Below are 20,793 nucleotides of genomic sequence, written 5' to 3'. Positions count from 1 at the left end.
GCTCCTCCGATAATGATTTATGTATATCAGCTGTTCTAAAGTCTCTCCTCAGCAGCATAAATTACCAACAAAGACAAACATGTGCAAGCATGCACATCAGATAGTCCTTCTGAACTATCTGCTTGATTCTTTCAGCCACAGGGGAGTGGATTTACTACAGCCCTGGTTTCCAAATAGTGCAGAGGACTCCTGTCAGTTTTAATTCTGTACTCATTTGCAAGAAAATAAACTGGAACCGCGTGTTACTAGCATCTACTATGCACAGTGTTAACCACCTAAGCTGTCTACTAGTGCATTCAAAACTGTTACTGTTTCACTATCCTCTCAAAATAAAATAAAATCTAGTTCCCTAGAAAACAGAATCTTCTAAGAAAGTTCTGTTTTTACAAATGTAGTAAGCCAAGGTACACAATAAATTAATACTGAATGGAAAACAGGGCAAGGATTCACAGAAGCAAAAGTTTCAAGTCCAAGCTGACACAGCTGAATAGGACTGTTTTTCAAGCAGCAGCTGACTCAGGTTTTTTACAAAAACGTAGATCCCACACAAGTACCTAGAATTAGCCTTCAAAAAAACACAACCCTAGAATTAAATCTTTTCTGACCTCACTGGCTTTCAGATATAACAAATTACAGACAATTCGATCCTTTTAAAAAGTAATTCACACTGCAAAGTGAACAGATAATAGAGACTGCTTGACATCGTCCAAAATTTTATATCAAAATATGCATTCAATACACCATTCAAACTGAATAATTCTTTGCTTATGTGAAGAGCAACACAAGCAAAAGAAGTATCCAATATCAATTTTCTGTAGGCAAGAGGCAGCACAATTCTGCTCCAAATCCTGCTTTCAGCTTCTGTCTAAAATGTCTTTGTCTTTTAAAACCTCAAAGTTAATCCAAAGGAGAAAGTACTCTGGTGTCTTCTATCTATATTCAGCATCTTACAAGAACTTTTAACCTAGAAGACTTATCTCAAGTTTCTAACCAAGTTTTTCTAGTAATTCCAGATTACTGAAAACATGTTTTAGCAGCTTAACCCATAAAGAAAATAATGAAGGAACTTAACAATTACTAACAACATTCATCAGTAAAAGCTACAGCAGAAGTAGTGTAGTTATCCGCAACCATATTTTTAAAGATATGTGCTTATTGCGAATGTACTAATAAGTAGTAGTAATATTCTGGTTTGGGATTTTGTCTTTTGGGGTTTTTTGGACGATTTTTTTTCTTTTCTTTTTTTTTTTTTAACTTGGAAGAAAAACCCTAATACAGCAACCCTCAAAGACATTTTTTGTCTTCTGAAAGACAAAATTGGTGTGTGTGTGTGGGGAAGTCTGAACGATTTGTATCTCAGAACTTACACTATTAGGCAATATGCCATGACATAAAAGAAAGCTCCTTCATTTTCTTAGGAAAAAGAGTCTGTAACCACAAACAAACATATCCAGAAGCATGAACATACTAGAAAATGTTTTAGTAACACACAGTGAACACACTAAGCCAGAAGATACAATATTTGAAATAAGAAGTATAATAAGGATGATGAAAAAAAATAGGTATTTAAAAAGCTACCCGCTTCATGATGCCTAAGACTGACAGCTTTAGAAATACACAAAAAAAAAAAACCCGCCAAAAAATATCCATTTTTGTATTACAAGTAGTTTATCAGCAATACAGAACAACACTATCTAGTCCTACTATTCTAACAAAATTGATGACTATTTTATGCAGTAATTTGTAAACTTCTTGCAATCTCTAGAACACCAGAAGAAGTATAGATTGAGTAGAGGGGCTTGTGATAAAAGAACAAACCAGGAAGTGAACTGGAACTAAGCGAACAGTCCTAGGCTGAAAGCATGACAGTGCGCGGCTATGACTGTCACAGCCAAAATGATTTGTTCAGACATGTCTCTTCACATCCTGCTCTTGATAAGTATAGAGAAGTTCATTCAGACTGTAATGGGGAAAACACGACCGGCTTTACATACAGGTGGTACTCTTGAATTTTATCAACATACTGCAAAGAACTATAAATTATTCTCATACATGTCAATATATACAAAACTCTGCAACTCTGCTTGCCTAACAAAAGCACCTCGTTGCAACAGCAGCTAAAAAAGTATCTTGCTTGGTTTCCTTCCAAGCAGCTGGTTAATAAAAAAAAGTTTCTCAATTTTTTTTTTTTTTTTAAATAGCACCCACAACAGACTCACAGAAACATTTTTCTGTGCATTCCAGTGATTACACAAATATTAAGACATCTGTGACTATTCTTTATTTCTAACTGCTTCGAAAAAATGCTACTTCATCAACCACTCTCAGTGCTCCCGTTTATTGCAAATATCTTTATACCAGAAACACTGAGCTGATGCTAATATTATCTTTCAGCTGCTACATATAATGCAGATAATAGCTGTGTCAATGCCAAAAGCTCTTTCAAAACCAGTAATGAACCCTCAATGGAAATCGTCAAGCAGCATAACATTGGAAAATTACACAATTATTTGTCATAAGGACGAAGTCCGAGAAAATGCAATGATACAGCACTACTCTTGCGATACAACCAACTGAGGCTTCTGTAATAAACACCACTGAACACATAAATTGTAAAGTAACGCGTCCAACTAGCTTTTCTTCTTTCCTCCTTTTCTAATCATAAATATCGGGAACTACACGTATCTCAGACCTAAGCCTGAAGAAAGAAAAACCGTTTCGTTCCCTGAACTACGAAACGCAGGGCAAAGGAAAATCAGGACAGCGCTACCTCGCCGCAGGCAGGCCGCTGACGGCCCCTTGCCGCTCCGCTCACCACACGCTTTTGGGCACAGAGCCACCCCGCCGGCGGGAAGGAGCGGGCTGCCGATCGCTATACCTAACCACGATCGCTGCCGCCTGCACGACGACGGCCTCAGGCAGCAGCCCCAAGCAGCGCTACCAACCCCGCGCAGGAGGCACAGACCCGCTCCCTGCACCAGGGTGGCCCACCCCAATCACGCTTCTCCCGGGAGCTGGCAGCGCCTCCCGCCCCTTCCTGCAGCCTCCGCAGCCACCATTTTTGTTAAGGGAAAGCCCCCAACCACGGGTTTGAGGCAAGGAAGAAAAAGCCACCTCTCACGCCAGAAAGCGAGCAGGGCTAGACGCCTCACCTCCCTAAAGAAAGAGCCCTCCCTCACCCCGCAAAAAATCACGCGATCATCCCCCTAAGCAGCACCACCGAATCCCCACCTCACTGGAGGCACGGAGGCGACACCCGCCCGTAGGGCCACAGAAAAGACGAAACAAAGATGGCAGCCGCCCGCCGGCCGGAGCCGCTCAAGGAAGCGGCCACCTCAGCGGACTACATTTCCCAGCACGCCGTGCTGCACCTACGGGAGCCAGAAACTACCTTTCCCAAGAGGCAGCGGCGGCGCTGACCGCTGCGTAAGGCGAGACTACTGCTCTCGCCAGGCCGGCCGAAGGGGTTGGGCGGCGGGCGGGGCGAGCTGGTAAATAGTGGCACCGAGCACCCGCCTCACATGAAATGGCGGCGGCGGGAGTGGTGGGTCTCTGAGTAGGGTGTGCAGCAGGCGGACGCGAGCTCGCTCCTCCTCCCCTCGCCACCTCTATGTTGTGACTCTTTCCGCGGGCACGGGCTGCGGAGCTACGGTGAGAGGCAAGCCTGAGCCTGCGTGTCTTTGCGCCGGCCGGCCGGTCGCTGGCAGGGCGGGCGTGCGACCCTGGTGGCCTCGCGGACGCGGAGCGGTGCCGCTCAGGTGGAGTCCGCAGCTCCCGTGCCTTCGGCAGGAGGGAGATAAAGCTGCTGTGGGCGGGGGCCGCTTCGGCTCTTTCGTGCTCGGCGGTGGCTGCGGGTCGGGTCTCCATGTCGGACAACCAGAGCTGGACAAGTTGTGCGGACAACCAGTCCTCCGGCTCTGAGGAGGACCCTGAGACCGAGCTGCAGGTTGAGTTCTGCGGGGTGCTCAGCAAGGTAAGCCGCCTCTCTTCCCCCGCCGCGGCCTCTCGCTTCCCCTCTCTGTACCCCGGCCCCGCCTCACATCGTGGCTGGCCGCAGGCTGTCAGCCCCCTCTGCTTGTCTCCTGCCTGCTCCGGAGGATCGGGCCGAGGGGCCTGGCGGAGTGGCCGGATTGCTCCACGGGAGGCGCTGGCACAGCCGGGGCAGCCGCCACCTGACATCGGGGAGCCTGCCAGGCAGCCGCTGCGGCGCACGGCGCCCGGCGCCAGCCGCCCGCGCCCCCTCCGTCGGCCGCGGGCGCCGGCACATCCCCGCCGCCGGGCTCCCCGCCTGTGCGGTGCTGCCGCTCGTCCCTCCCCTCCCCTCCCCGGGAGGAAGCCCTGCTTCGGGAGAGCGCCACGGGCGCGGCTTCAGTTCGGCCGGACGGCGGGGGAAGGTGTTTGCCGCCCGGCCCGGAGGTCACTGCCGCCTCCCGCCCCTGGCCGGCGCCCGCTGGCTGCCTGGCGTGAGGTTCCGGAGAGTCGGGCCGGGAGGACGCGGCCGGGGTGCGCTGGGGGAGGGCGTCTTCTCTGCGCCTCGGGCTTCTGGCCGGAGCCGGCTGCGGGCCCGCGTCCCGGCAGAGGCCGCGGCACCCTGATCGCTTTCCAGGAGCTCCCGAAGGCGCAGCCTGTGGTCGCTTCCCAGGAGCGGGCACCGGCGCAGGACCGGCACAGGCTTTAGTTCAAGTCTCGGAGCAGAGCCATAAAATACTGCTACAAGAAGGGATACGGGAGATGAGGATGAGCAGAAGGAAAATGGCCCTGAAACTTGTTTCCACTCTTAAAATTGAAAGTAATGTTTTACTTTTCAATCCCAGAAAGTAAGAGGGCTTGGCAGTATGCATTAGGAAAATGGGAAATTTTGGTTTTAGGAGTACTTTAAAGTTCAATATTAAATTACTAAGTTTGAACGCAGATTTTTTTTAATTATTACAGAGAGTACGTTCAGAATAAGGCTGAAATAGCTTTACGATTCAAGCTTTATGTTTTGATTTTTTTTCTCCTGCTCCCGTGATAAGGCTGAACCCAAGCCAGCATCGAAGGCACAGATCACAGGATATAGAGATTGTGAACCGGCCCTGGATGCTGAGGAAACAGCTGTAACAGGGCTAGCACTCTGCTTTTTGTGAGGGTCAGTGAACTTTTTTCGGCCTGAAAACGCTTCTAGCACCAGAAATGAGAGGGATGGTTAGGAGAAGTGTCTTGATTTTCATTTGAAAGATCTTATTGTCTAGTAGTGAATGGGAGAGAGAGAGAATGAGATGGATGTGAGATGTTAGAGCAGATGAAACCTGAGGGTTTGGTTTGCTGTGTTTTTCTCCAGTTGAAATTTTTTTCTCTGATTAGATGCTTTTGTCATTAGAAGGGATGTAATTTGTGGGATGTAACTGATTTTTATGTTGGCAAACTAAATACTTTAAAGTCTGGGTGCTGTTTCTTACTGGCATAGCAGGTGAAGCTGTGGCTCCTGAGATTCTGAAGTTTAGGTATGTGCAAACTTTTACTGGATGATGATGCTGAGTGTAGCTGATGCTGCCTTTACTGTGAGAACACCAGATGTAATCCAAATAGCCAGGTATGGTGGTGCCTGTGAATATGTTGAGGGATAAGTTTACCTTGTATTAATTGCTGCCTTGGCAATACTTGGGACAAACTAATTGAAATGGTAGCATATCAAACTTTCTAGTAAGGAAATACATAGTTTTAATAACTTACTGTCTATAATAAAAATCCAATGCCTGCAGTTTTCTGTGCTTAGTAGTGTTTCATTTATTCTGCCCTTTAGTAAAGAGAAGCTTTGAAGGAAATAGAGTAACATGGTAAGAGAAGCATATTACAAGTATGTGTTACTGGTCTAAGTATTTCAGAACTCTAGACTTTTTCCTGTTATATTTCCTGCTAAGGATTTTAAGGTGGATATGAAGAAAGAATTTTAATGTGGAATAGAATCATAGAATCATAGAACAGTTAGGGTTGGAAAGGACCTTAAGATCATCTCGTTCCAACCACCCTGCCATGGGCAGGGACGCCTCACACTGAGCTCTACCACCCAAGGCTTCATCCAACCTGGCCCTGAACACTGCCAGGGATGGAGCACTCACAGCCTCCCTGGGCAACCCATTCCAGTGCCTCAACACCCTAACAGGAAAGAATTTCTTCCTTATATCCAATCTAAACTTCCCCTGTTTAAGTTTTAACTCATTACCCCTTGTCCTCTCACTACAGTCCCTGGTGAAGAGTCCCTCTCCCCAGCATCCCTATAGACTTTCTTGAAGTACAGGAATCTACCTATTGGAAAAAAGTGGGAAGCGTTTTGTTTTGTTTTTTTGTCAAATCTTGTGCCTATTCAATACACTTTAAGGAGCCTGTTAATTCATGGCACATTTTGATTGCAACAACAAGTGCTGATTGCAACAGCAAATGCAAGATTGACTGCTATATTTATCTCACTTAACTCTGTCAAAGAAGGGAACGTGCTTTCCTCCCTGCCCCTTGCTCTTTTGCCCAGTATAACTTTGAACTCTGCCTTTCGCATCTGGGAGGAGTTGGGAATGTGAGAGATGAGGAAGGAGGAAGGCAGGAAATAATAAACCTCCAGGCCTGCTTGTGCTACCATTCATGTACTGAGCATAGCTGAGGCTTTCTTTAAGAAATACTGAACTTAGCAGTTTCATGTATTAAGAGATCAAAAAGGGCTTTGTCTTTGAAGAGCAAATCAGTGTCTCACCTGTGCTTGAAAATTGTTAGGAGTTTCTCATTTATAGAATTTGTTTTACTTAGACCTGTTGTTATTACTAGAGTTAGCATGTAGTTATGGGACATGTATTAACTAGAATGTGCAATATAATGTGGACATAAGACTGTTAGTCTTATTTCTTTTCTCTATTTATATATTATATATTACAAAATGATGAATAATGGTTAGACTTAAATGCTAAAAAGAGCTTATTTCTCAGAGCTTTTGGTAAAAGAACATTTGTCATGATCAAAGAAATGCTTGTGTGATAAAATTAATTTTTGTGCTTTTGTTTCTCTTTTTATCTAATTTGTATTTTTTGCACTGTGATTGAAGATCAAGCACCATCGTATAATTGGAGTTACTGAACAGGCCTGATACTCTGTCAGTGTTGTTTGATTCTGCAGAGTGCAGGTGGGAAGATGTTGCAAATACAAGATCAATAACCACAACTTTAGGTTACTCTTTACTATTATCTTTGTAGGTTGAATCCAGGACTTGTTCCTGGGATATTTATTTTATTCCATGTGTGAATGTGAAGTCCTTAAAAAAAGTCTGAATAGCAGAAGGATGATTGGAATGTCTGCTGATTAGCTATTATCATCTTACTGAGAAAATGGTTAGAAATTAACACCTAAAGCACTGTCTATGGGGAATATTAAATTGATAAAGAACTGGTTACTCCAGTCACTCCAATAGTTATATACTATACTGTTGGATAACAGAATGTTTGTATTTATATGAAAAGATGTAAATACCTAAGTAAAATGTTTTTTGTAGAAATTAACTTTTATATAAAATAAATCAATAAACTTATTTCACTGAAGTTCGGCTTTAGGTCTAACTTCAGATTTTAAATTGAGTGGTGAAACTAATCTTTTCCACAGTTTGTGTTATCAGTATGTTTATTTCTGTTATTTTAAATGGCCTTGGTAATGCAGTTGTAGTCAAATTATCTGTTATCTTGTTTGTTTGAAACAACTTGGTTTTAGTACTATTAGGAGTTCATAAGCTCTGAGAAGAATTAGGTTCTCAGTTGGGAAGAACTTATAAAAATAAACTGCTTTTTTGTTCTCCTGGTGCTGGAAAGCCTGAGAAACATCAGCCACATTGGTTTGTACTGTTATTTTTCTATTAGCTGATCTTTGGAATTTTTTTTTCTTCTTTTTTTTTTTTTTGCAGTGGACCAACTACATTCATGGATGGCAGGATCGATGGGTAGTTCTGAAAAGTAGCACACTCAGTTATTACAAGTCTGAAGATGAAAAGGAGTATGGCTGTAGAGGTTCCATCTGTCTGAGCAAAGCTGTGATTACAGTAAGTGGTGTTTTATTATTGCCATCTTTTCATGTTTCGAGGTGTTGCATATTTGTAGGTAATGTCTGGTTAAAGCAAATGTGGGTATGGCAAATTCTACTAGGTCAGCTGTAATGAAAGTTAGTGGTATCGGTGGAACACTGCGGAGCAGGGCAAGGAGTTCCCAAGAAGAAAATAAGCTGCTCTCATCTGTGGCTTCAGTAAGTACCTTTTCATCTCTCATGTTAGAGGTTTCTGTGGGTAGGGATACAGTTTGCCCCTGAAGGCTGCAAAGTTTTCCAGGGGTCAGCCTAAGACCCTGCCATAACTTTCCAGAAGATGTACCATCTATCACAGTCTTTGCACTAGAGAGAGAGGGGAGTAGTTCTTTGGCTGTACTTTCTGAACATGACTGTGTAGAACATTTCCAAAAGAAAATTATCTACTACTTGCTTCCTCCTCTGAACAAGTTAATGTGTTGCTGGTTTTGTATAATGCTAAAAGATCCTGTGTTGCGCTGGTAAGAGTAAAGAACCTAAATACAGACAAAATCTCCTAAAGATGAATTAGCCTTGAAAAATAAAGAAAAGCAACAACCTTCTCTTTGTGGCTTTCAGAATTGTGTATTAATTATGACTAATGTTTGCCAAAAAACATGCTGTAGCTTTTCTGTGTTACTAAACAGCCATTCCAGCTTTGTGAATTAGGGAAAAATAGCTGGACTTCTGTGTAGCACACAAGTTCCTGGAACAGTACTGTGAAATCTTACTATTTATGTTCACTATACTGTAAGTTTAGTATGAAGATCTCCTGGATCTTGCTGATCCAGACTCAGGCATAGGAACTACCCATCTGATAACTTGGTCTATTTCACTTTTTCCTTCAGTACAAAGCAGAATATGGGTGGTGTGAGGTGGAGTTGATTACTGTTCTGTTTCTTTATAGGAAAGGGTGATTGGGTTTTCACGAAGCTTTCTTTAAGTCACTCAGTCACACATTTGGTTTCAATAGTCAATGTAATGATTTTCTGTATGTAATTAATGCTACTAGTAGTATGGGATGTTCATGTTTTGTTGATGTATAAATTTGGAAAGCTGCTGTCACTGAGTCTTACTGTGCTTTCAGCAATGAAGATCAGCCTGGTGATAAGTCATGCTATTGAGATGTGAATGTTGTATTCAGAAAGCCACAGTTGCTTCTGCTTTTGTTTTGTAAGTCCTATCATATTTGGCAGAGATTGATAAACAGACAATTCTGCAGGGATATTTTATAAGACATTCATCTCCGCTTAATTTAATTAGAGAAAAACTAGTTAAACTAGGTTGTTAAAATAGCTTTCTCAGGTATTTCAAGTATAGAATTATGTCATCCATCCAAAACAGGTGTAGGTTCCTGTGATGGTAGTCTTCAATTGAATGAAAAAGGTGGGGTTTGGTTGGACTAATTGTCGCAGAATCTAGCTGGAGGTCTGTGACTAGTGGAGTTCCTCAGGGGTCGGTGCTGGGACCGGTGCTGTTTAATATTTTCATCAATGACCTGGATGAGGGAACTGAGTGCACCCTCAGCAAGTTTGCTGATGACACAAAACTGGGAGGAGTGGCTGACACACCAGAGGACTGTGCTGCCCTTCAGCGAGACCTGGACAGGCTGGAGAGTTGGGCGGGGAGAAACTTGATGAAATTTAACAAGGGCAAGTGTAGAGTCTTGCATCTGGGGAAGAACAACCCCATGTACCAGTACAGGTTGGGGGTTGACCTGCTGGAAAGTAGCGAAGGGGAAAGGGACCTGGGGGTCCTGGTGGATAGGAGGATGACCATGAGCCAGCAATGTGCTCTTGTGGCCAAGAAGGCAAATGGCATCTTAGGGTGCATTAGAAAGGGAGTGGTTAGTAGGTCAAGAGAGGTTCTCCTCCCCCTCTACTCAGCCTTGGTGAGGCCGCATCTGGAATATTGCGTCCAGTTCTGGGCCCCTCTGTTCAAGAAGGACAGGGAATTGCTTGAAGGAGTCCAGCGCAGAGCCACAAAGATGATTAAGGGAGTGGAACATCTCCCTTATGAGGAGAGGCTGAGGGAGCTGGGTCTCTTTAGCTTGGAGAAGAGGAGACTGAGGGGTGACCTCATCAATGTTTACAAATATGTAAAGGGTAGGTGTCAGGATGATGGAGCTAGGCTTTTTTCAGTGATATCCAGTGATAGGACAAGGGGCAATGAGTGTAAACTGGAACATAGGAGGTTCCACGTTAACATCAGGAAGAACTTCTTTACTGTAAGAGTGACAGAGTACTGGAACAGGTTGCCCAGGGGGGTTGTGGAGTCTCCTACACTGGAGATATTCAAGGCCCGCCTGGACAAGTTCCTGTGTGATGTACTGTAGGTTACCCTGCTCTTGCAGGGGGGTTGGACTAGATGATCTTTTTAGGTCCCTTCCAACCCTTGGGATTCTGTGATTCTGTGATTCTGTGATATTAATCACTGGGACTGTAAAGAACTGAATTTTCTAGAACAGAGGACTGAAGTGTGAATCTTGTATAATCGCTAGATTACATCAAGTACTGAACTGTCAAGACCTGGCCAAGAAAATGTAGTTACAGGGGCAGAAGATGAAAATCAGTACATGATGTTGAATTGCTTTTAGCCAGATAAGGCAAAACACCTCAAAGGTGTTTCTTTGATTTAGAGCAGGGCAGAGGCTTGAACTCAAGTTAAAAGTTCTGCAGTCTGCTAGGTGATCAAGGAATGAAAAGGAATTTTGGGTATTATAAACAGTTTGTATATGTGCGAATTTAAATTTATTAATCTACCCTGGACTTTGTAAATTACTGCTGTAGTTGGTTGTCAATGCCAGGTGGTGTTTATTAAAGATTATTACTGTAAAGGTTTTTAGTTCTTTCATTCCTGAAGTAAAAATTTCAGTGGTGACCTCTGTGTATGTGATTAGGAGTTGATGTTGGTAGCAGTCCTGTAGTGGTGGATTCATGGGATTCAGCTTTGGATTTGAAAGGTCTAGGGTCTGTCATTAAAACAAACAAAATGCTCTATACAGCTGGAAGTCCAACTTCCATGCAAACTAGCTTTCAGCTTGCACTGTCTTTGCCTTTGATTGGTGTGTTTGTTCTGATAGTGTTGCTTTTGTACAGAGTGACTTGCACCGACTTGTGCAGTCACAGTGCGACTTCAGCTGGAAGGGAAATCTTGAGGGCATCTGCTGTGCCTCCCCTCCCCCCATGCTCAGGCATTCTCATGGAAAGGCCAGCACTAATTTAATCCTGGTGGTAGTTTATATTAATAGATTTTCAGTCCTGTTTACAAACTCTTTAACAACGAAGTGTTCATATAATGATCTCTAGGGTTTTTCCAAAAAGGTTTTAGCTGGTCAGGATAGCTTTTCTCCATGGATCCATATGGAGGATTTTGGAAAATGCTTAGAGAAGTCTCATGCTTGATAAATTTTAAGAATGCTTAAAATTAGCCATGTGTAATTTTTGTAATTATTGTCAATAGTGGTGGTTACCTATACAAGGAGGAGTTCCAAAAGCTTATATTTGCCATATTGTATTATTCCAGTGCTTGATCTTCATTTGTATATTACTGATGTAGTAAAACCTGCTGATTTCTAATTTGGTAGCTTAAGCAAGATGCAGTAAGGCTGACGCAATTGTTTTCCTTTATTTTGGTTACATTGTGATCATGCATATGCATGTCAGTCTTAATGGAGACTTGATATTGGCTGTTAGTCTTGTGTGGTTTGATTTTTTTATGCTTTTTTTTTTTTTATGAAAACTTTGATTTTACTGTGTTGGAAAGAGACATTTAGACAGTTCTGTGGAAATGTCTGGAACAGGGCTGAGCAAAAAATTCAGTTTGCATAATGGAGATATTTTCAGTAAACTGGTTGGGGGTTGGTGTGGTTTTTTTTTTTTTTGTGTGTTAAGCAAAAGTAGTGAGAAAGCACTGTTGCTTCATAAAGGCAATAATGATTTTATTAATTAAATAAATATTAATACAAGGGCTGCAAACTGTTCTCCTTCAGAATGGGCTTCTGAAAGGATGGATTTCTTGAATTTGTATTGTGAATTCCTGGAGCTCAGGACAGGCAAGAAGATGGAAAACTGAAGCCTGCCTGAGAGAGGGCTTAGTGAGTTGTCTTGGCTTTTCTTTCCTAAATAACAATAAGTTGTTATTGGGAAGAACTTAATAAATATTCATGTTCTAAATTAGGGCTGATATGAACATGTTAATTCCAGCTTATGAAAAGAGTAAGAATATTATACATGAAAGAGCTGAACTGGCAGTTTCCAATTCTAAGGTTCTCATTTCCTTACGTATAGTCTGAAGAAAGAATCGTAGAATCATAGAATACTTAGGGTTGGAAAGGACCTTAAGATTGTCTAGTTCCAACCCCTCCACCATGACAGGGACACCTCACACTAAACCATCTCACGCAAGGCTTGGTCCAACCTGGCCTTGAACACCACCAGGGATGGAGCATCCACAGTTTCTTTGGGCAACCCATGCCAGTGCCTCACCACCGTTACAGTAAAGAACTTCCTCTTTATATTCAATCTAAACTTCCCCTGTTTAAGTTACCCATTGTAATATCACTACAGTCCCTAATGAAGGGTCCCTCCCCAGCATCCCTATAGGCCCCCTTCAGATACTGGAAGGCTGCTATGAGGTCTCTACACAGCCTTCTCTTCTCCAGGCTGAACAGCCCCAACTTTCTCAGCCTGTCTTCATATGGGAGGTGCTCCAGTCCCCTGATCATCCTCGTGGCCCTCCTCTGGACTTGTTCCAGCAGTTTCATGTCCTTTTTATGTTGAGGACCCCAGAACTGTACACAGTACTCCCAAGTGAGGTGTCATGAGAGCAGAGGGGCAGGATCACGTCCTTCGACCTGCTGGTCACGCTCCTTTTGATGCAGCCCAGGATACGGTTGGCTTTCTGGGCTGTGAGCGCACACTGCCGGCTCATGTTAAGTTTCTCATCGACCGACAGCCCCAAGTCCTTCTCTGCAGGGCTGCTCTGAATCTCTTCTCTGCCCAACCTGTAGCTGTGCCTGGATTGCTCCGAGCCAGGTGTAGGACCTTGCACTTGTCATGGTTAAATTTCATCAGGTTGGCATCAGCCCACCTCACAAGTGTGTCGAGGTCCCTCTGGATGGCATTGCTTTCCTCCAGCATGTCAACCGAACCACACAGCTTGGTGTCATCAGCAAACTTGCTGAGGGCGCATTCAATCCCTTTGTCCGTGTCACCAACAAAGATGTTGAACAAGACCGGTCCCAACACCAATCCCTGAGGGACACCACTCGTTACTGGTCTCCAGCCGGACTTTGAGCCATTGACCACAACTCTGTGTGTGGCAAAAATCGGAGTATTAAAGTAATTTGTTTTCAGTAGGCAGTTGAGAATAGGATGTGTTGAGATGTGTATACATGTAAACCGATACAGCGTGACTCAATGCTACATAGTAATTCCACAGTATTATCAGGGAAATAGCTGGATAAAATATTAACAAACAAATTGGGTACTGTAAGACTCTCCTGGATAGTTGATTCCCTGGAGAAATCGGAAAATTTATAGTCACTCCTGCATCTGAACGTCTGCAGGGAGTGCAGGAAACCCAATGGACGAGGTTTGCTCTTCAGAACTTTAGGCTTCAAATTTTAAATGTGATTTCATTGCTCAAGTGACACATTCAGTATATGCATTAAAAGTCTATTTTCCCATGAGAGGGTTTCTTTGCAATGGATTAAACCAGGCTAATTTTAAAGTTTGCATAGCATGCTAACGAGCTAGTATTAAATTTTACTTAGCATGCTTCTCCTTCTGTGGCTGTAGTGAACCTCTATTGTGGGTAGGCTTGAGAAAGTTAAGATTCTTATTTAAAAGAAAAAGCAATGTTGAACAGCATTTTGAAAAGGAAATATCCAAAGACCTGAAATAAAATATTTTCGGTAGTAGCAGAGAATTTAATATTATAATTATTATTAATTAATTATATTAATATTTTTAAGCCTGTTTTCTTGAAGATTTTTCTACATGTGTAAATGTGCCATTATGAGAATTTTCTGTATGTAGTCATGAGGAAAAGGTCAGATGTCCCATATTTTGCCACATAAAAGAATCAGTACTGTTTCAGTGGGCCTAAAGCCTCTTGTTTACATGCTTATTTGAAATAAGGTTTTCCTATATCCCGGGTTCTTACTGCTTAAGAATAGCAGCAACGAAATGTAAGACATCCTAGTCGTGTGTTTCTATTAGGCTTTGTCTAGATTTTTTGAATTTAGAAAGGGAAACCAGAATTTTGTGTTGTGAATTTTGGCAGACCCTAATTATCCAGCTTTGTGGGTCTACTTGGGTGTTGATGGGAACTAGGGGATAAGAGATGTATCAAAAAATAAAGTGAATTAGAACTGGCAAGGTCTCCTGGGTTTTCAGAACATTTTTAAGTAAAATGTGTTATAAACATGAAAATACAGTGCTTTCTGTAAGTTATTCCACCCTGAGAGTTAGATCCGGAATAGTTAATGATGTTAAAACAAAACAAAAAACTTGCAAAATTAAATCCATGTCTTTGTTTAGTAACTTTAATGTTTGTACTTCTAAAGCCAAGTGTATTCAGAAATAACTCAGAGACAAAAGGCTCTTGATGGACTTCTATAATTTTACTGGGTGTACATGGCAAGGGTGGGGTGTCATGGGAGGCTATGTTGTTCTGCCCTGGGCAGGTTGGTTCCAGCTGGCTCCAGCAGACCAAGTGCAGGGCATCACAGGTGCTGGCGCTGCCAGGTAAACATAGTTAAAGTGCAGAAATGCTTATCAGTAGTATCTGAGATAGAGAGGAGTGGGGCAGAAAGTGAGAGAAACAGTCCTGCGAGCACCTAGGTGAGAGCAGGAGGAGGGGGAAGGAGATGCCTCAGGCCTTGAGCAGATATCCCCCACAGCCTGTGGGTACAGCACAGTGCAGCAGCCATTTCCATGCAGCCTGTGGAGAGGACCAGACCAGATGTCCATGCTGTGGCCTGTGGAGGACCCTATCATAGCAACTGGATATGCCCTGAAGAAGGCTGCAGACTGAGGAGAATACATGCTGGAGCAGGTTTATCCTGAAGGACTGCAGTCATGGCGAAGTACCATGCAGGAGCAGGGGAGGAATGTGAGGAAAAAGCAGCAGAGTTAAAGCATTACAAACTGACCACAGCCCTCATTTCTCATGCCCCTGTGCATGTTTTCAATTTTGTCTTTGTTTCTCAGCATTCTACTATAATTAGCAATGAATTAATTTTCATGAAGTTGAGTCTGTTTTGCTCATGATGGTTGTACGTAAGTGATCTCCCTGTCTTTATCTTTACCCATGAACTTTTCATCTTATCTTCTCCTCCTGTACGGCTGAGATAAAGGAGCGCAAGAGCAGCTGGGTGCAGATCTGGCAGCCAGCTAGGGTCAAACCACCACGGTAATCTGGAGAGTCAGCATAGACGTAGCTTTTGATTAATGTGTATGTTTGAAAGAGCAAGAAGGAACAAGGATTGTTCCTAAGAAGGAGGCTTTTGCTGTGTTTACTCAAATTATGGGAAAGGAAGAAATCTGTAAAGGAAAGTACTGTGATAATGCTAATTCAAGGGAAAGAATATTAAGGAAGGATACAAGGAAGAACAGACCATTTGGAATTGTAATGTTTAGGCTGTATTTTGAAAAATGAGCAGATCTGTAGGTTTTGCTTTGTGGTAGCTGCTCTGAACACTTTTTTTTTTTTTTTGTGGAGGAAGTGGTAGTTTGCTCAGGTACAGTGTAGTTGGAGGATTTCATGAAGTTGCAGAATCGTGCAGAAGGGATACTCTTCCATGAATTCCATGGAGATAGTGGAAAATCCACGAACTAGAGGATAGATTGTACTTTGCATTGTAGGAAACTTACACCATTGATGTTGGAAAAGGTTGTGTATTCAGCTCTGAGCTGATGAACACTGGTAATAGCAGTCTGGTTTTCACCTCGTTTTCCAGTGTATAACTTTCCATGTCCACTTTTATAAGAGGCATTTAAGTTGCAATTGGTGGAGACTGATACTTTTAAAAGACTTTTCAGGCTTGTGTTTGTGAAGGATGTTTGCAGATACTCATCAGAGTGACATTCAGGTACTGTCTCATCAGATTTGACTTTAGGGTGATTTCTTTCTATACACATCCTACTTGAAAAAAACAACCAAACAACAACAAATCCCAAACAAAACAAGAAAACAACCAACCAAACAAAAAAAAAAACCCACCAAAAAAAACCCCAACCTCAAAACCACTTGTAAGCATGGGTTACAGCATTTACATCAGTGGAATATACGCCAAACAAATACTTTGCATTTATATAGAAAGAATAATCTCAAGTCAGTTTTACTTACATAAGGCATTTCTCTGTGTGGTTTTGTTTTGGGTTTTGATGGGTTTTGGTGTTTTTTTTAAGCTGAGAATTAGCATTTTTTATAGCTGTAGATATTCTGGTGTAAGGCATATAAATTTTGGCCATTATTTAAGAAAAACTTTCAGTTTTGTTACCAAAACTTGAATGCATTTTCTTAGTTTTTAGTTGGTACCTTTTGACTGACACCATCCTTAAGCCTACCTAGAAAAAGAATGAAAAGTTCCATTAACCTGCTTTGAGCTGCACTGAGAGAGGGGTGATGGGGGCCACTGGGTTTCATGTTTTAGCTTAAAGGTATTACTGAAGTTTTTGCTAGTGATGGAAAGCTAACTAACTGATCACCAGAGGAAATCAGATCTTTGAGGTTTTCTCCTCAAGAGGATTTTGTAAAACCTAAGTAAGTAAACCAAAATGCATTGCTTTACAAAATACCTTTTATAAAGCAACAATTTCTCGTAGTTTTACACTAGTGCTGTTAGAGGGAATGATGTGAATAGTACTGAATACTTGCCTTCATTGTAAATTTACTCTTATGAGTATATTTCTTACACTATTCTATGGCTGTGATAATTCAGTCCACAAAAAACAAACAATGTAGTGCTCTAGCAAGATGAATGAAAATTAGCATTAGAGATTTTACAGAATCTGGCTTAAATATGACTGAAATTTAGAAATTCAATAATTGTATTCAGCAGCTGAACAGGTTTTCACATTTATCCATGGGCAAAAGCAGTGTGCAGCTGTACTAAATTTTTCTTAATCTTGTATGAAAAAAACCCTTTTTGGCATCACAGAAGACAATAAAAAAGTGCTCTGTCATAGCTTCTGAGGTCAGTAGCTTTGTACTGATGAATTAGGTAAGTAGGAATGCTTGTCTTGGTTAATATGTTATTACAGTATGTAACAGTGCAGTTATCTTCATAGCAGTAAAGGGCATTGTTCGGTTAACAGCTGTGAACCATGGAGCTGGGTTCGGTAGCAGCTGCTGCTGCGTTTATGTTAGTCACATTCATGTCTGCGAGAGAATGATAGTTCTCATTTTCTGTTGGCCTCCATTGTTTGTCTTGTGTGCTAGTCCCCCGTTCAGTATTAATACAAAAAGCCTTCAAAATTTAAAAATTAATGCACCACAGGTAATTTTTAGTTATGCAACGGGAATAGCAGCACAAACACACTTTAATGGTTATAATATGCAGACTTCAGTTTGGTGTACTGTGAACCGCCATGGCTTGCCTCTATAGGGTAAAGAAAAAAAAAAAGCCTTTTAAAGTAGTGAGAAAGCAAGCAAAAGTTTCTTCATTCAGGGGTTTGTTTTTTATTTTTTTTGCTTGGTTTTTATTTCCCTTTATAGAGTACTCTTGAAGGTTATGAAGTGTATAAAAACACTTAATATTCCCTGTGTGATTTGCCTCAAATACTTGAACCACTATTTTTCAAGCAGATACTGTTCGGAGGCTTGTTCCGTGAATACCTCAGGCTTGAGAAGGGTTTTGTTGCAGTGCAGTCAGGTATGACTCATGAGACCTGAACTGGCTACAGACTTCCTCAGTAACTGTAGCCAAGTAAATGTTTCTTCATGCAAACTGTTCTTGCTTCTTTAGAGTGTAAGTATCAGTTTGGTTTACACAGAAAGATTCAGATTCTTCAATACTTGCAATTGCCTTTATTTCAGCTGGATTCTCTGCAGGGGACTTGAAAGAAAGAAAAGTGTGTTTGGGGTTGCTGGAGACCTATTTCTTGCAGCTTTTTCTTGCATGGAATTATGATTTAGCTGTTTGGGTTTGGGGTTTTTTTAAATGCTGGCTCTAGAAGGAGCTTTTTGTGTACACACAGGCTGCCTCTGCTGCAGGTTCTTCGAGTGTGCTCAGCTCGCCTTTAAAAATGCTGTAAAGGTTTTCAGGTACTTCTATTCACAGTGTCACAGATCAGTCTGGGATTTGTTCCCCAGTGCCTTCTTGATCTATGTATGCAAGTTGCTTGAGGCTGCTGTGAGTTGAGGGTCTTAGGAAAAAGCAGCTAAAGTTCTCTGATGTGCTTTAGATCATGAAGGTAGATAATGAACTCCTACTTGCTTCTTGCTTACCTTCATGACTAAAACATTCCTCTTTCTTGTGAGAGGGCAGTAGAACATATCCTGCCCTCAGTAGAAGTCCTTAGCTTATTATAGATGAAAATCCCTATTTATCCTCCAGTGTCTTAGGCAGCTGGCTAAGAGCTGTACCGTTTCATAATCACTTCTGAGCACAAGGAGGAAAGCAAACAGTAGGCTAGAAAAGGTGAACCTAAGAAAAAGGAGACCTAAATGAAATACGTCTAGAGGTGCAGGGGGAAAGTAAAAGGAAGAAGAATTGAAAAACTTCCAGTAAGTGTCAGGAGAAACTCAAACTGGTCTGAGGAGGATGTTAGAAGCATAAAGGACAGACCCTAGAAGTGGTGAATAGCACTTTGCAGTCTTTGCTAGATGAAGCTACAGCAAACAATAGAAGCATTTATAGCAAGAGGAGAAACAAGGAAATTTGTCCATAGCTCAGTGGGGAGGAGAATGTGATTAGATGATACCAAAACGTTACATATTGAAGCTTGCCAAGTTATGAGTGAAGATGAACTACAAACTCATTCCTGGTTGAGAAGGGGTTTATCAACAACTCGATTTGCCCTGTGTTAAGGCAAGAATGGGTCACATGTCATTGAGGTGTTTTATTTACTCTTGGTAAAATGCATATTAGAGAGCTTGCCTTTCATGTTCAGTTAATGGAGGGTTCTTACGGTAAAGCCTGTCTTTAAAAAAAAAAACAATGAACAACCAACAAAAAAAGAGGAACACAACAAAACACAGAGGAAAAAGGAGGGGAATGAATCTAATTTCAGTTGCCAAAAATAAGGAAAATATGCATTTAATAAGCACTATAAGATGCTAAACAGGTAGCATGCATCTGTCGAGCAATTCAGGTATCACCTGACTAACATCCTTTTGGAGCAGTATTTAGGCTTATTAGTGGATATTTCTTACCTTTAAGCAACTTGTCTAACAGGACCACCTGATTAGCTAGCTTTTTTTGTAACATGGAACTGCACAGTGAACTGACTATAACCCTAGACGTGAGTTTTAGGTGGCCTAGTCTCTTAACTATAGGTAATGCAGAAGTATGCTTGTAGTGAATGCCCAAGTGTTTAAGGTTTTAGCTAAACCTCAAGGAAAACATTTTTGCGCAGTGTTAGCAATAAGGTGTAGATTTTCAAGCAATTAAGAATTGTTATGCGAAGAATGGGAGTACATGAATCTGCCTTTGAAAAAGTCAGGTGATGGTCTTAAATCACATTAGAAGATGTTCAGATTAGAGATAGGGAAGGGGGGAAGCGAGGATGGTTGTGCACTGAAGGAAGTTATATATGGAAGTGTGGAAGGAGTAGTACTGCAGGCTTTCAAGATGAATTTTGGCAAGTCTTTCTTGTAGCGTGCAACTGTTTCTAGAGGGTTTCAGGGAGTGAGATTGAGCAGAAGAACGCTGTCATGGCAGGAAAAACTTCGTTAGCTTTTTCTTGTAAACTTGCTTTTTGGGTGATTTTCTGGGGAGTATCTTCCATTGTTGTAGATGCAGGTACCCCACCACATCGCTAAAGGAGGGCCTGGCACATGGGTGGTTGGGAACAGGCATATAAGCCTGACTCATTGATACAGCAGGTTTGCTACCCTAAAGCATATAAGCATCTTTCTCATATATAGTAATAATAATGTAGCAAATGCAGTTTGAAGAAGAGGGGGCTGGACTAGAATACTTCATGTCCTATACTGGGTTAACATGGCAAGGTTTTAGCATTGGGGGGAGCCTACTGGGGTGGCTTCTGTGAGAAGCTGCCCCTGTATTCGATAGATCCAGTTCTGTCTTGCTCCAAGATGGACCTGCTGATGGTCAAAGCTGACTTAATCAGCAAAGATAGTAGTGTCTCTGCAATTTAAGAAAGGGTAAAACCTGCTGTGCACCAGTAGCACTGGAACAGGTTGCCCAAGGGGGTTGTGGAGTCTCCTACACTGGAGATATTCAAGGCCCGCCTGGACAAGTTCCTGTGTGATGTACTGTAGGTTACCCTGCTCTTGCAGGGGGGTTGGACTAGATGATCTTTTTAGGTCCCTTCCAACCCTTGGGATTCTGTGATTCTGTTCTTTACTGTAAGAGTAGCTGGAGAGAGGAGTGAGAATATGTGAGAGCAACAATTCTGCAGACACTGAGGCCAGTGCAGAAGGAGGGGAGGAGGTGCTCCAAGTGCTAGAGCAGAGGTTCCCCACCCAGAGATTCCTCACCCATGGTGAGGCAGGCTATGCCCCTGCAGCCCATGGAGGTCCATGGTGGAG

At 42.3% G+C, this 20,793-nt stretch overlaps 2 protein-coding genes across 6 annotated transcripts in view; one reads left to right on the top strand and one right to left on the bottom strand.

Annotated features, from left to right (window-relative positions):
• POLK (DNA polymerase kappa) overlaps positions 1 to 3,450 on the bottom strand; it is a 37,615-nt gene extending 34,165 nt beyond the window's left edge. For 2 of the 4 annotated variants that reach the window (XM_065661135.1, XM_065661139.1), the window contains exon 1: positions 3,232 to 3,362. The gene's annotated coding sequence lies outside the window, so the exon portion shown is untranslated. Of the gene's footprint in view, positions 1 to 2,770; positions 2,991 to 3,231; positions 3,363 to 3,391 lie in introns of those variants that run through there. The other 2 variants (XM_065661138.1, XM_065661137.1) reach the window with 2 other exon arrangements.
• A 12-nt stretch (positions 3,451 to 3,462) lies between these two features.
• Positions 3,463 to 20,793, top strand: part of CERT1 (ceramide transporter 1) — a 78,337-nt gene continuing 61,006 nt past the window's right edge. Inside the window, exons 1-2 of one of the 2 annotated variants that reach the window (XM_065661140.1) lie at positions 3,463 to 3,973; positions 7,916 to 8,050. In XM_065661140.1, the coding sequence (XP_065517212.1) occupies positions 3,866 to 3,973; positions 7,916 to 8,050 (243 nt within the window). In that variant the 5' untranslated portion in view covers positions 3,463 to 3,865. The remainder of the gene's footprint in view (positions 3,974 to 7,915; positions 8,051 to 20,793) is intronic. The other variant, XM_065661141.1, reaches the window with a different exon arrangement.

The sequence above is a fragment of the Lathamus discolor genome, chromosome Z, assembly GCF_037157495.1.
Source record: "Lathamus discolor isolate bLatDis1 chromosome Z, bLatDis1.hap1, whole genome shotgun sequence".
NCBI lineage: Eukaryota > Metazoa > Chordata > Aves > Psittaciformes > Psittacidae > Lathamus > Lathamus discolor.
Note: the sequence above shows the minus strand (reverse complement) of the source record. Positions and strands in the feature narration are given on the sequence as shown.